This window comes from Calliopsis andreniformis, chromosome 3, assembly GCF_051401765.1.
Source record: "Calliopsis andreniformis isolate RMS-2024a chromosome 3, iyCalAndr_principal, whole genome shotgun sequence".
In the NCBI taxonomy this organism is placed as follows: Eukaryota; Metazoa; Arthropoda; class Insecta; order Hymenoptera; family Andrenidae; genus Calliopsis; species Calliopsis andreniformis.
This window is the reverse complement of record NC_135064.1, coordinates 28,950,724-28,965,452: the sequence shown is the minus strand read 5'-3', so window position 1 is coordinate 28,965,452 and position 14,729 is coordinate 28,950,724. Positions and strand designations below refer to the sequence as shown.

The 14,729-nt window shown below is 40.8% G+C and overlaps 1 protein-coding gene and 1 long non-coding RNA gene across 2 annotated transcripts in view; both read right to left on the bottom strand.

The window, feature by feature from the left end:
- LOC143177465 (uncharacterized) overlaps positions 1-14,729 on the bottom strand; it is a 44,273-nt gene that overhangs the window by 8,950 nt on the left and 20,594 nt on the right. Inside the window, exons 9-11 of the mRNA XM_076375375.1 lie at positions 4,749-5,016; positions 4,499-4,656; positions 3,844-3,953 (exon numbers count right to left, since the gene is read on the bottom strand). Coding sequence (XP_076231490.1) covers positions 3,844-3,953; positions 4,499-4,656; positions 4,749-5,016 — 536 coding nt within the window. The remainder of the gene's footprint in view (positions 1-3,843; positions 3,954-4,498; positions 4,657-4,748; positions 5,017-14,729) is intronic.
- LOC143177474 (uncharacterized) lies at positions 745-1,783 on the bottom strand. The gene is made up of 2 exons (XR_013001575.1): positions 1,362-1,783; positions 745-995 (listed from the first exon to the last, which is right to left on the bottom strand). It is a non-coding gene; the product is annotated as an uncharacterized LOC143177474 (long non-coding RNA).

Sequence of the window (14,729 nt, the reverse complement as noted above, 5' to 3'; positions counted from 1 at the left end):
ACTGTATAAATATTACTCGGTAATTAAAATAAATGCTGTGGGAATATTATTCGAACGAAATCCAGATCTAAGCTTCGACGAGACGAGGTTTTCCACGCATGTTTATGTATTTGGGTATGCGAATAGATTTAAAACAACGCTACTTACTTTCTATGAATGCATACGAAACTATCTTTTAAAGGTGAAACCTAAGAGTTGTAGGTATAAATTCGCTACACGAATATTAAGAGCTCTATACACAATATTGATACGAAACGAAAGCTGAATGTTTTTATACTTTTTACCTTCAGATCGGTCTTCAACCACTAAATGTCGTATTCATGATATAACGATGAATTACGTCACAATAAATCTATCAGTATTCTTTTTCTCGCAGAATATCACAGGCTTATAAAGAGCTGCCCTAATTTGTTCTGAACCCTGTTTTAGTTCCCTCGATCGTTACCTATAAAGCTCATTTATTCATCATGCACACTACTGCATCGCAAACAATAAATAGTAGTTTCGAAGAAGGCCAAGTCGAGTGGTCCTGCTAGTGATCCTCGTACCTGTTTCGAGCTGTCTTTGCCGCAATTTCCATTAACGTGGATCAGTTGAGTGTTCCGAAGATCGTCAACCGCAGGAAGGAGAGTGGAGACAAAAATGTCTCATATTGACGCACGTACCCGAACTGCGAGCCGAGCACAATGGAGAGTACTAAACGTCGCAAAGGTGGAAGGAAGACTTTAGAAGACTGGCGTGATGCCCGGCCTGATCAGTTCGCCTGTTCAGTTCGCCTGTTCACTGACTCCTACAGTACCCGGCATGCACCGTGGTTCCTTGCTCGGCTTGTCGACCGATCGTTTTGTATGTTTTGCCTGAGATCTGGCTGGCTTCGCCTCGACCACACCGGCCTATGTTCTTTGGTTAAAGCAGCCTTTGTAACTGGAATCCAATTCCAATGAAGGTCCTAGACGCTTTCTCCACGATCTTCTTCAGCGTTTCCTTCGAAACATCTTCGTTAATTAATGAGAAATGCTTTTATAACTCTTACTAAATCATTCGCAGATGTCTCCTATTTATTTCTCCTTTTATATCAATTATTAGTTCTTACTGCTTTCCAAACTGTCTTAGTTCATACCAAGGAACTCGAAAACTTTCTTTCCATGCACTCAAATCATGAACATGAAAAATGTTTACTCCTAAAAAAGATATTCTTTCCAAAGGATTGTGAATACCTTTTTAAATCATTCTAGTAATAGGTTCTGGAAAACTGTGGACCTCTGATAGATCAAACAGTTTAAAATCTGCCTCGAAAAGTTCTGTACGAAATAAAAAGAGCCGAAATATTCCAGAGTGTATACTTGGTAAAGAGAATGTACCTCTTGTTCCAATATACTTTTCAAAGCAGGATCCACTGTGAAAGAAGCTTAAAGTATGTCTGCAGTTCCCTGGCACCGTGCCCTTGCTGACCATTGCTGACCGTATGCAGGATCGACCCTGGCCCCTCGGTTTTCTTAATCTTCTTTCCTTCTCGAACTTTCTCGGCAGCCGCTCCTTGTCTCTGCTCCTCTTCTTTCTCCCTTTCTCCCTTTATCCCTTTATCCGTTTATCCCTTTCTCCCTTTCTCCCTTTCTCTCTACCTCTGTCTCATGATCCTCCTTTTGAAGCATTCTTCGCACACGTTGTAGGTAACGGCAGCAGGAGGCCACTTGCATCGTTACTTTCTCGCCGAATAGTGTCCTGCAGTCTTCAGATAAAGAGACGACTCGAGAGGGCTCTCTCGGTTCCCCGTCCTGTTCGACGCGAAAGGCTATCGTGGAATTCCTTGCTTCAATTATACGGCTTTCTAAGTTGAGGTTCCAAAGTTTCAAGGAAAATAAACTGTCCCAAAACGAGTAGTCAATATTTTCATAAATTAATCAATATTCACGTATTTTACTTGAGAGAAGAAGGGTATCGCAGGCATCCTTATGATTTCTCCACGATACAACACTCTTTTGATCGAATATAGATCATTTATTAACCTAGAACCGTTCGTCGCGGAATGAACTTTTTCTCGTTTTGTCGGAGGACAGGCATCGTTCGTGCGAAATTCCAAAGACACGAGCAAGAAGGAAACTCGGATAATAGGACAGCGTTGAAACGACAGGGGGTTACCTACGTAAACGCTGAGTAAAACTTTTGTAGAATTGTAAAGCACGAAGTTTCCGGTAGAATGGGCGTCTACGTCTCTTTCCGTTAGTTGTACAAAATATTTTACCGTCTCGACAAATGGGAATGCATCCCGAAGATTCACCTTCTGCAAATGGCACGACGTTTTACGAGCATGTAACGTCAAACTCGAGAGCGAAACGGAGCATTCCCATTGCTTCGTCAACGAGATCTACACTTCTGCTGCGTAGAATTAGAATCGGTATAGGATTTGAAAAGACGAAATTTTAGAATAGCAAGCTTTCTATGGGAGCCTTGCTTCGACCCAATCGGTATTAATTATTTCAATGACTTTTCAATAGTTTATAGAACATAAATCTCTAAAAATGTTGCCCTTAATGGAACAAAACATCTCCTGTAAAACGTAATACCTAATTCGGTATTCATTATCAGTTCCTTGTCGTGTTCTTTACTTGGAGAGAAAACGCACGTGCATAGATTCTATCCTCTTACGTGTTTTACGTCTTCTATCTCTTTCAGCTCCTGCCGCTTACATTAATGGATCTCTATGACTGTTCAGAGAATCGTGGGTAATGAAAATGTCTGGGAACTAAGCATTAAATGAAGACCGCCACTGAATCGGCTGTTTGCTTCTCGCGGTCGCGATACCAACTGAAGAACATTCAGTCAACACTCAGTCTCTTTGCGTAAACGGATGCGCGTGTTCGTGATCATGAAAGGCTTTCAGAGATCCGTTTGGCCGTGTTGGTTGTCACCTTCTGTAATGGATACCGTCACTCGCGCTATCACGACTACACAGTGCGACTACAGATCTAGGTCTGCTCGTTCACACCTCTTTTCAGCGAAGAGAGCATTCTTGTCGATTCAAATTTCATTCGAATCATGAAATAAACGCAGAGTTTCCTTCCATTTACCGACCAATATTTCCAGCGACAAATGCATTATTCGAAAATCTACTTTATTTGCAGCATCGTTAGTTTCTTAACGTAATACCTTCGTTTACCTATATGTATCGTCTTGAAAACTTTCGGAAAGTTTCTCATTAATTTGATCTAGGAATTTGTATTGGGAAATGCGTTAAACTAGAATCTAAAAGAGCATTTAATCGAGAAAACGGGCAACTATCCGAAATCGGACACGCTAACGAGTGAACCGCGTTCAATTTCGAGCGTCTTGAGGTGCAACGTGTATCCAACGGGTGGTAATTTCGCTCTTAGACCGCACAAATGCAATTAACTTCATTCGTTCGGGGTCACGCGATTCGCAGGTGCGAAACAGCTAGCTAGGCTAGCCCGGGGCAGCGTTTTAATTAATTGGACTAATGGAATTTACATGCTAGGACGATAATGCGGACTACTGCACACTCACTGAACAGAAACTAGGAAACGACTGTGTTCGCGCGTGAACGTGCTCGTTTGCTTGTCGCGTGATACTAATGGTGTGTGTACGTACTTGGCTGCGTGAAAAATAAACAGGAGGAGGGAAGTGTGGGGTAAGTGGGGGGTAGGTGGGGGGTAGGTGGGGGTAGGTGGGGGTAGGTGGGGGTAGGTGGGAGGAGTAGAAGAGTGTAAGAAAAAAGCGGCTAATCAGCAAAAGCCGGGTTGTTACGTTAGATTCCTTTCTCTTTCCATGCTTCGCCATGCCAATCAACTCGAAGGTTTCCGTTGCGTCAACGTGTCTTTCACTCACCCTTTTATGCACCAGCTCGTTGCACTCCCATGCACGTTGGTTTTGTCTCGCTGCCGTGCCTCCACCACGATCCACTTCTCTGCCGATTGGGCTCACCATTTTCCTCTCAACTGCGACACACAGACACGATGACAAACTTTTCTCAATTTATACCAACAGATTTAAGAGTTTAGGACACTTTAACCTAGTATATCATACTTATTTTCTTGAGTTTCTCTTTTTTCGATACAAGCAGCAGTAGAAAGCTCATCGCTCATTTCCAAGTGGAAGCGTAAAATGACAAGCTCCTCCTCTATTTTCCATAGACTCTCGAATTTTCTTGGTAAATGGTTTTCAACGATCGCGAGACGTTTTCAAACGAAGTTCGTTTCAACGGCACGACGCAACGAGTTGAATACACGCGGGATTTTTACCTATTCCTCGAGCCACTTTATACTCCCTTTTCATATTTGAATAATTAATCGAAAGCGGTACAGCGAACTTCTATACCATGAAGTGAATATTCTATATGCGGCAGATCCTTTTTCAAGAATTCTCTCAAAAGTAGATTTCATTTGCAAACATCCTACTGTATCTTTAATATTAATACTTTAATTTAGTGCTTCGATCTCTCTCACGATTATCTTATCGATCTCGTCCACTTTACTGTACTCACTTGGACTATGAACACGTATGTCGCTATCGCTGGGACTGGAAACTCGATGATCGTTCAAAGTAACAACCCTTAAAGCTCCAGCTGGACTAATCATTCGTTGAGAAGAGTGTCCACTTGGAGAAGTTAGCCTCAGATTCTTTCCTTCGTTGTTATTGAGCCTACAATAGAAAATAATTTATACAAAATAAAAAGTTATTCGAAAATTGAGAATTGTGTACTAAAATTGATACGAACTGAAGTTGATACTTACATGGAAGAACCTGTTCCAATGTCACCGCTGCTGGCAGCTCGTAAAATTTGCGAATTGACGGTGATGTCGTTGTCCGACTGTCTGACCGATTGAGGGGTGGACTGATGAAGCGGAAGAGGCTGTCGATGCGCGGCATTTGCCCTCGGCAATGGAAGGGTGGACACCCCTGTCGGTGGTGGTTGGGTTTGGGTTCTTTGCGCCAATTGCGATGTGCTGACAGCCCTCGGCGGAAGCGGATCCCTTCCAATCACCGACCCAGACCCAGAAGCTGACAACAAAATATTATTTGCGATCAAACTTTCCCCTCTTCGATGAAGCACTTAGAAGGGAGAAGTCATGTTGTGTGAAATTTTCTTCCATTACATCCGTTGTCGAATGACAAATCGCATTCGTAATCCTTATTTCTTTGAAATCGCGAGACTTTCACCGCAACAATTTCTTCTTCGCACTTCATAGACGTTGATCGAGTCTTCGTATTATGCTGCGAGGCGATTCAACCACGCAAACGTGGGATAAGTATTCGATGCGTTTTGTGTATAACAATTACAATTTTGCAAAGGTAAGTACACTGGTTTAGTCTTCGATTTTGAAGAATCATTAAGAAATAATTGTAGGAAAAGTATGGAAAATCATTTCATTTATTATTACATTTTATTGAATGAATACTGTTACTAAGTAGAATAGAATAAATTTGGAAACAATCACGAGCTGATGCTGGCTCTCATAATCCGAACTTCGAAACAATATCGCATAATTAACAATAGGTGAAACAATAGCGAGTAATTAACGGTAGGGAGAGTATCGGTCAAGAGGGCAAAATAGAAGGTATTCGCAAGACTCGCTTGCAACAGCTCCAAACCTCATGAATTCTGCGGCTTCAATTACCATAATTCCAATAATTGGAGAAGTTCGATCACCGACCTCTATTTTAGCCAATCTTGGTTTACCATCGACAAAACGTATTACAAAGCGGTACGCAACGCGTTTTTCGGTCATAGCCATACCTTATCTGTGCATTTATCTTTTTAACGTCCAGGTATAATCAATTACATATTACATTGCAGATCTATAAATAGTTAGATAACAAGTTGGTCAGTAAGAGGCAATCTTAGTACAATCTTAGTCTCTTGTAGAGTATCACTTTATCGAGATAATTTTCGCGTACTGTGACATGTAGGTTGTTACTGTATTGTGTGGCTATTCGAACGATAAATTTCGCCCTACAGACGAGTTGCAGACAAACAGCATGATTTCGAAATAGCAGAGAGAGCTGTGTTCGCGGTTTTTACTACCGGCAAAATTCACTTCCATGCCGGTTGTCATTGAAATTCCGAAACGACGCACCGTGGAGAACGCGACAACTGTCTAGGTAATTGAATTCGGCTCGCTATTTTTACGAATAACGGATGTCTGTTACCACAGAGAACACATGGAATTCTCCGTGAAAATAGGATGGCATTCGAATAAAAAAGAGACCTTATACACTATTCTTAAGTACTTTTACATTTTTAAGTAAATGCGCTAGAGATGTAGGTAATATATTTACACCTACATCACATACATTTCTATGCATATGTATACGCAATACCTAATGCTTGAATATTAAATGAATTAAAAATAACCTTCATGCGACACGATCATGACCCTGACTATTACATGAGCTTCAAGTTACATTAGAATATCTGTTTACTTCAATGCAAAATTATATGTACGTCCTTGTACAAGTTATTGAACATAGAGATTAATATACAAGTAAATAAGGGATCAAATGTTCAAGAAAGGACTTGGAAATTATTCTGAAACGCACATTAGGTATATTACCAACTAGAATGTTAAAGATTAGATTGATGACGGGCTTAAACCAAGTTTGACATTTTCTAAAATGATCGGTCGATGAGGAAAGAATAGATCAGAATCAAAATCTGATCGTCTCTTCGAACTAATATGCTAGAAATTTCATTCTAAATCCGTTAACTCATTTTGAAATTTGTTTGAGAACGTTTCAACGGTGATCTCGAATGGTCGCAAAAGTTTGAATTAGTTGCGCGACACTAGAGAATTTGCCAGGTTCGACGAGAAAATGTTGTTGGTTGTGAGGGAATTGGGAAAGCGCGGGCCAAAATTCCAGAAGATGGAGGTGGAGGGGAACGCGTGTCGAGGTATGCGAGGTGCGGGCAAAGAGGATTTAACGTCAAGAGGACGTAATTGAATTTCGCAGAAGTGGCGGCGATAATGAGCAACCGGATGTTTCGCGGACATGGGAACGCCGCGAGAGCAAATGGAACGGAACTGTCGAGCGAAGTCCGAGAAGGGGAATTGCCGCAGGAACCGCCTCGTTTGAAAACAGAATGAACCGGGGACACGGGAAGGGACAATTTATCGCGTGCAATTAACCCAGCCTCCGAAACCAGGCCGTCCGCGCGCGCTGTTACATAAGGAATGCTAACATTCATGAACCTGTCAACTAAGACAGCTTCGCTTCAATGTCTTGTCGTATCAAGATCACTCATTTCACTGACCTAATCAAGGATCTTTAATGGTTTGCTCTTCAATCGTGCACTTCTGACGACGAATGTCATTGCATCGTTACGCAGTTTATACTCTTTTTATTCCCATACCATTCCCTTCTTTCACGATAGTCAAAACCAATTAGACAATCATTCATTTACAGCCCCTGAATTCTTTGCTTTAACAGCGGTAGCAGTATTGGCTCGTTTCAGTAAGTGAAAGGCTGTATCTGCAATTATCTACACAGCTGAGTGCGACGATAATTGCAATGAAAGTAATCGAGAAGTTGGAAGAAAAGCCTGTATTAGGTAAAGAAAGGATATGCCCCTGAGTGTCTCATTTTGTACCAAAGGAACGGTCCATTCATCTGTTCTCGTAGATAGATATCGGAAATATACTCAAAGGATAAACGAATCCCTCTTCCTTGAAATCACCATCGCGGCAGACGAATATTCTTCCGTCGAAGGGGCAAATTCTATTGTATCTCGTAGAAGCTTGTTAGGAAAAAAGCAGAAAGAACGTCGACTGGACAAAAGGGAGACGAGGTGCGGGTAAATCAGAAACTTCTATTCTTTGGTCGCGAGGAAGATGCACTTAAAAAACTCAATTTCCTTTGCTGTTGCAGAAAATTGTATTAAAGCTCGAGTTTGCTCTGCCGCGCCGCGCCGCGCCGCGCCGGTTCTCGCATTAGACGGCATGCGTGGCCAGAAAAGTTATTTTCCGCTTTTTTAAAGAAAAAATATTAGAACAGTGCCTTTCTTCTTTCTATGCGAATATCGTTTAGCTCAAAGTAATAGGGGGATTTGTGTCTCCCGTAAACACCATTAAAGGAAAATTGTTTGCTCGACGGGAGCAGATGCATCGACACGAAAGTGTGCTTGAATTAAACCCAAAAGAAATGCGTGGCACGAACCCGTTGCGAACCACGGTTCGATCCGTAATCGAATAGTTGATTTATTTGTCGTTTCATTCCTACAAATCAACTTCCTTCCTTCCTTTCTTCCCTTTTCAGAGTAAACCAGTGAAACGGAGAAGTTTCACGATATTTGGGTAGTCATGAGTGGAGAGGTATTTCGAGAAATACTTTTGAAATTTGTTTAATCAAGAAAGAATCTAATCCGGATACAAAGAAATACTGACAGACGGAAGAAGCTCAATATCAATCTATAAATCCTTAAACGGTACAAAGATGAAATATCATAGGATAACATGCAATTTCCATCAGGCTTACTTTTCCCGCTAGTTCCACATTCATGCAGCAGAATGTTTTTTGATTCGCGTAGATATACCTCGCACCTCTGTCCAAGTCTGAGATTGGTTTGCTTTCAATTCTGCAAACTACTTGGTGTTTCATTAATACAACTTATTTTTCCCATCGGTCTACCTAGGCAATATCACCAAAACTTTTATCGATACTCCATTTTTTAAACAAAAAATTACATACAGTCTTTGCGAAGTAGTAGTACGAGCATGATAAAAGGTTTTTGATGCTTCAGAAGTTACGGTTTCACGTGAGTTATATTGCACGAAATAGCCTCGAGGACTTACGCCAAACGCAACTATGTCCCGTAAAATTGAGTTCAATTGTTGGAATGCGTGTCGTTGCGTTGCAAATTTCTGTCATTTGCACAGATTTATCTTTCGGCAAAATAGTTATATTTTTTCCTGTCAACATGAAAATACCTAGACCTTTAGCCATTTATTTTCTAAGCAGTATTTTTTGTATCGCATTGCAAATGCGATTCGATGATTGACAAATATTTTCTGACTTCCTAAAGATCGAGAGTCTTTAGAAAAAAAAGTATGTATATCGTATTAAGCTGTTTTATCTAGTTTCATTGGACCTACAAATTTCTTGTTTTTTAATACTTTCAGTTATATAATCGCGAGACCGGCATACAGAAGTAAAACGGAGTATTTGATGGATCAACATAACGGAGTCATTCTGCGACACCTTGATCTTTTCTGCGTCAGTGCCAAGTGGAACGTCTATATTTATAAGAACGCGGACCTACTCGCGTTCGTGCGCGGCTTTTACTGCTCGATAGCGGATAATGTTAGCCGTTTAAATAAACCGATGGATTAAATAGCGCCAGTAGGTATTTCACCGCGAAACATCTATCGTGTAAGTGGGTCGGCGTTGAACTTTATAAATCGAATAGATTAAATAATTTACTATTCCCTTCAGTCAACGGAAATAGTCTTTTCATATTTAGACTCTGAGATTGTTCCAGTATATTTCTTCTGGAATTCGCGTGACGCAAATGTATTATTTACGTCGATCGATGCGACTGAAATCAATGGCATATTTTCTCTCGAATATTGGGGAATTTTCGATATTATAGGTACTGTTTCTGGGCCATCAATTCCTTCAAAAATTCATGACAAAGGGGAAAAGTTATTTTGAACGTTTTGTCTTTCCCATATCTATGTATAGGTATCTTCTGTCGAGTTTCCAAATGATCTGCCCAGAAACTATGTTTCCATAGCGGGAAAGAGTTACCTAAAATCTCTGGTTTACCACATTTCAGGGTAGATCCCGATGCAGTAAATTGTGGTGAATCCGAGAGTCAGTCTTCGAGAACGTAAAATATTTATCACGGCTGGCCGCAACCGCAACTCCTACTTTTTTACAATTCGCTATAATAAAAAGCTAGAGAGCGGATGGTCCGAGTGAGCAGCATTCGAGAAAAAGGAAAATCAACACTCTGGTCAGGCGTTACACAGCAACAGGTCCAGTAACGATACAAATGATCGTCGAGAAAGAGTGGAAGTGCGTTTACGCTTCGAACCGTTGCGACCCACCTCGGTCAACCTTCTCCCTTTTTTATCGTTTTTCTAGAATATTCGTCTCTACGATCCTTCAAACTTGCTCGCTGTATCACAAGTTATATCCTTTGTATTCTACACGGAGACATCTTTCCAATCACGAGAACAAATTTTTCAACCAATTCATTTACACTTCTTCCTCTTCATTTATAATCCTGATATTTTGATGATTCTATAAATGTTCGGTAGGGAAAAATATGAAAAAGTTCCCTATCTATCTTTGAAATCTCTGCATGGTACATTATCATTATAATTAGAATCGAACGTTGGAGAACATTTGATGTTATCGTAGGTAGGTATAAAAATGACGAAAATGGTTTCTAGAAAAAGAACGCAAGAAAAGAATGAAAAGCTGGCATTGTTCTACGCCTGGGACGCTGATGTCATTTGGGAATGCGTCGAGCGCCGAGCGTCGAATTGGAATTGTACAACGGGTCCTTGCGTTACCGTACCGCGACAAATTACGCGATTCAGGCATTCCTGGCTCCTAGGAACTCACTCCGTCACGTACGTACTCAATTCATTGTAGCAATCGTTAAAGGTTTCGCACGTATGGCAAATCTCGTACTTTCAACAGAATTGCTTTTCTTTCGATAGAACAAAAATGTAGGTGGTATACTATTTCAGAGAATGAGCAGGGGAGAAGCGGAATTGTTTTTAGAGGTTGATGTATTTCTTTGAATTATTAAAAAGAAATCCTTGGTTATCGATTTCGGAAGCTTCCTTTGAACACTGGTCGATCTTGATGTCGACATCGATCGAGTGGCGGTAGTTGGGTCTAAAGTTCTCTGAATCGTACAGAATATTGTTGGTGAGGTTATAGCGCGATAACGCTGTCGCGTTACCTTGAACGCGTGCTACGACAAGAAGGGATTCAGACCTTGACGCGTACCAATGGTTAATAGCAAAAGAGGCAAAAGAGGCAAAAGAGGCAAAAGAGGCAAAAGAGACAAAGAGACGGTATCGACTCGTCTGACCTACTTGATCACTACAGATCCCGTTAGTTGGCATCGAGTCGACGCTCTTGCCAGGAGCCACGCTCGCTGTTTGCTACTGCAATCACGGCAGAATGATCGCGAACAGGAATCGCGCGAATAGCTCGAGAGAAAATGTCGGCGATGTCGAGGCTGACTTCCAGATTGCGATGGGAAATAAAGTGGATTCGACGAAAAGATGCCATAGCCGGGTAAGTGGCTCCGTTGAATCATGCCCGATTTCTTCGAGCGAAATCGATACCACTCAAGTGTGTCTGCTATTCCGTACGCTACAAATTCTTCCACATATACTATTCTAGATACAGTAATCGTCTATCGTCTAGAATATAGAACATGCAATACGAAACAATTTTGACGCTTTTATGTTTTATCGATCTAAAATAACGCTCTAGTAAGTGTTCGCGTGTTAATTTCGCGATCAAAGAATTGACAGAATGAACTGGTACATTTCTCCAGCAGCCGCAGCATCCGTTACAGGTCCAGTTGCTAGCGAAGACAAAAAACGCTTCCATCCACGAAGAGCAAGTCGAAATCTCCAGCTCTCGAACGGAGAATGCGCGTTCGTCCTGTTTTTACAGCACCGATCTCCCGACTCGATTCTCTACCTTTTTCCACGTCACCGATTTCTCATTTACTTCGACGTCGTCATTGTCTTTCCGCAAACGACAGGTGCGCGCATCGATCCGACAACAGTCTCGACCGTTTTAATGCTTTCTTTTCAATTTGCGTTTTTCTCCGGATACCGAGAGATCCTCGACTGCTAGGTCCCGTTTTCTTTCAGCTGGAATAAACTCTGGTTGAATTCTAGTTTTTAAGCAGATCGTCGTCGAGTTTTACTTTCAACGTTAGACCCAAACTGTCGAGCCAACTTTTCGAAGGATATGCCTCAATCTCGACAGGGGAGTCGAAAGTTTTTCCATTGAAAGACTATTTTTTCTTTCTTGCGTTTTTTCAAAATTTCAAACTTCATCCTTAACAATGTTCTGGTAGATAGTGCGATCAAGTGATCGCTCCTATCAAGGTCACATTGCGTTTAATTCTGTATAGTATTTAGCGTAGCGTATCCAGATACAGAATTACGAGAGGAGTAGGAATCCGGAGCACGGTCTACGTTGCAGGATTCAGGGTATGATGTCGAAAAATCAAGAGCCGACGTTACAACCCGTAAGAATTATGTAACGAACCGAGAGGAAGGGACAAGCGAGCCGAGTAACGGTACTTATCAGGCAAAATGGTTCTGCATCATGTAGCTGCGAGCATGTAAAATCGCGTTTCTTAACGGTTCATAAGCCAAATTCAAGTTCCTTGTTGGTTCAAATGTCACCTGGTTTTCTTCCAACTTTTCTACCAATTTACTGACCGTACAAATCATTCGGTCTAGATACGAATTCCGCTTTCATAATGGAATTATTGTAACAACACACGAGGTAGACCAGGTTGATTAATCGTCCAGCTATTCCCCTGAAAAATCGATTCTCTTCGCGAAGGCAGCCATTATTTAACAATCCATTTCAAAAGACTCATTAAATGTCAATTAAGCAACCCGTATGAACGCATGACAGCTTTCGGATACAACACAGATCCTAATGAAAGTTAAATAAAACCGATTATGATAGCTACGCTATTTTCGTGAACAATAGCATAAATGGATAATAAACTCAATAATGTACAAGTTGCAACTCGTAAAAAAAAAGTTATTTTTAATTTGATAAATGCAGTATAAAAAGGCTCGTTATTTAGAAGACTAACGATCATTGACTCATCGAAAGTGCAGCATTTAAGATAACGGAATACAAAGAGAGAGCAAATCAGAATGACGCGACGGAGAGAGAAATGATGTCTCGTTTATGCAAAACAGTCCGAAAAATGATAAATCAGGTAATCATTAGACCGAAAGGCTGAACCGAGGTTGTCAGAAATCGGTGATCTCACCGCGGGCTGAAATTTTAGCAAGAATCTTTGGGGAAGCAATTTCGGGTACAACCCTTCACAGCTCAGTGAATCGAAGATTCACGTTCAGCAATAGTGGTGGTATTCGCGATATGTCCCGTTTTTCCGGATTCATTAGCCCAGTGCCTCGCGGCGCAAGCAACTTGTAATTTCTGTCACGGAATTCTTTTGTATTTGGAAAAATGTCCCGTACTTTCTTTCTGTTAGGAAAAAAAATGTTAGAATGAAATAGCGTGAACGTTGATGATTTCAGAATTGTGCAGCATCAGTATCGATGAGCCATTTCTTCGTGAAAAAATTGAAGCCTTAATATGCACTCTTAATTGCCTGGGTAGCCTGATTGTCCTCAAATGAAGCGTTCACATGTTCGCAAGAGAAAGAGAAGAAAATCATAATACGTACTGTACTTGCCAGACCAGCAGCTGCCGCATATCAGACCAACTTTCCCGCCCATTTTCCTCTTGGTCCACGTTCGGCTGGCAATGCTCAGCCACTGTTTTGCAACGAGTTTTCCGTTTTTTCGCGTTGTCACAGAATCCAGCAAACGATACGTAATGCGTGGCCACGCACATGTCATGAGTTCGTCATGCGATTTCTTCGTCTACAGAAACGCACATACTTATGCGTCGCAGAGTAAACGCAAGTTGTACACCATCCGCCGTCAATTCAACCACGAAATTCTTCACGAAACTTTTTCCGATACGACACTTTTCTTTCTTCTCAACTTTCACTTCTTTCTTTTAAACTGTCTTTCTTAGTTTCTCCAATTGGTTCCTCCTTTCACTTTTAGATGTACCAAATCTAGTTGAACTAGAGACGCACGATTAAAAAGAAAACGGGAAAAAGAACAATTTCCGATAGTTTTCTGCGATAGTTTGCAAGTTTTATACGAACAATTTGAAAAAAGCACGTTTAGTTGATTATAAATTGAATTACAGAAATTTGTCAGAAACTTAGAGAATCCTAAAAAGAAGTACGTAATTCTCGTGTCAATGAATGGAGTAATCTATCAATAATAAAACTTCAACAGCGACAATGGACGTCAGTAACAAAATCAATAATTGACGCATCCTGAAGAAGCAAACGTAGAATAATTGCAGGAAGTAATTTGAAATAGTAAAACATGAAAACAACAAGCTTAACCGGCTCGTGTTACTTGATATCCGACGTACACAATTAAGCAAATTCCGAACTCCGTGTCTGCTGTATATTGCATTTCATTCCATCATTTGGCATTTGACATGAAAGTCGATTCATTCAGGGAACGATCATGCCCTAAATACTTGAAGCCGATCAAGTGAAATAACGATCTGTTGAACAACCACGTTATATATTATGTGTTCATATTCACACGTGCCAACAACCAGAGCGTAGAGATTGAGCCTATGACCGAGTAAATGTCCAAATATTGATACTAGATCATGATTTAATAAATTGGTCAGTATTAATACCTAAGTGCTTACATACGTAATACAACATACCTTCTGAGTTTTAATTCTAGTAAACCAGAGTAAAACGAGTACGCTGCATTGAAACATATTCCAATAGCAATTTATAAATTTTGATTAACGCATCGATTAATGCCTTGCCTGTCTTGCCTGTCTTGCCTGTCTTGGGTCGCCTATTATGCGTATCAAGTTCACTGACCTCTTCAATTTTTCCCCACTTCTCTCCAATTTCATATAATTTAATATAGACT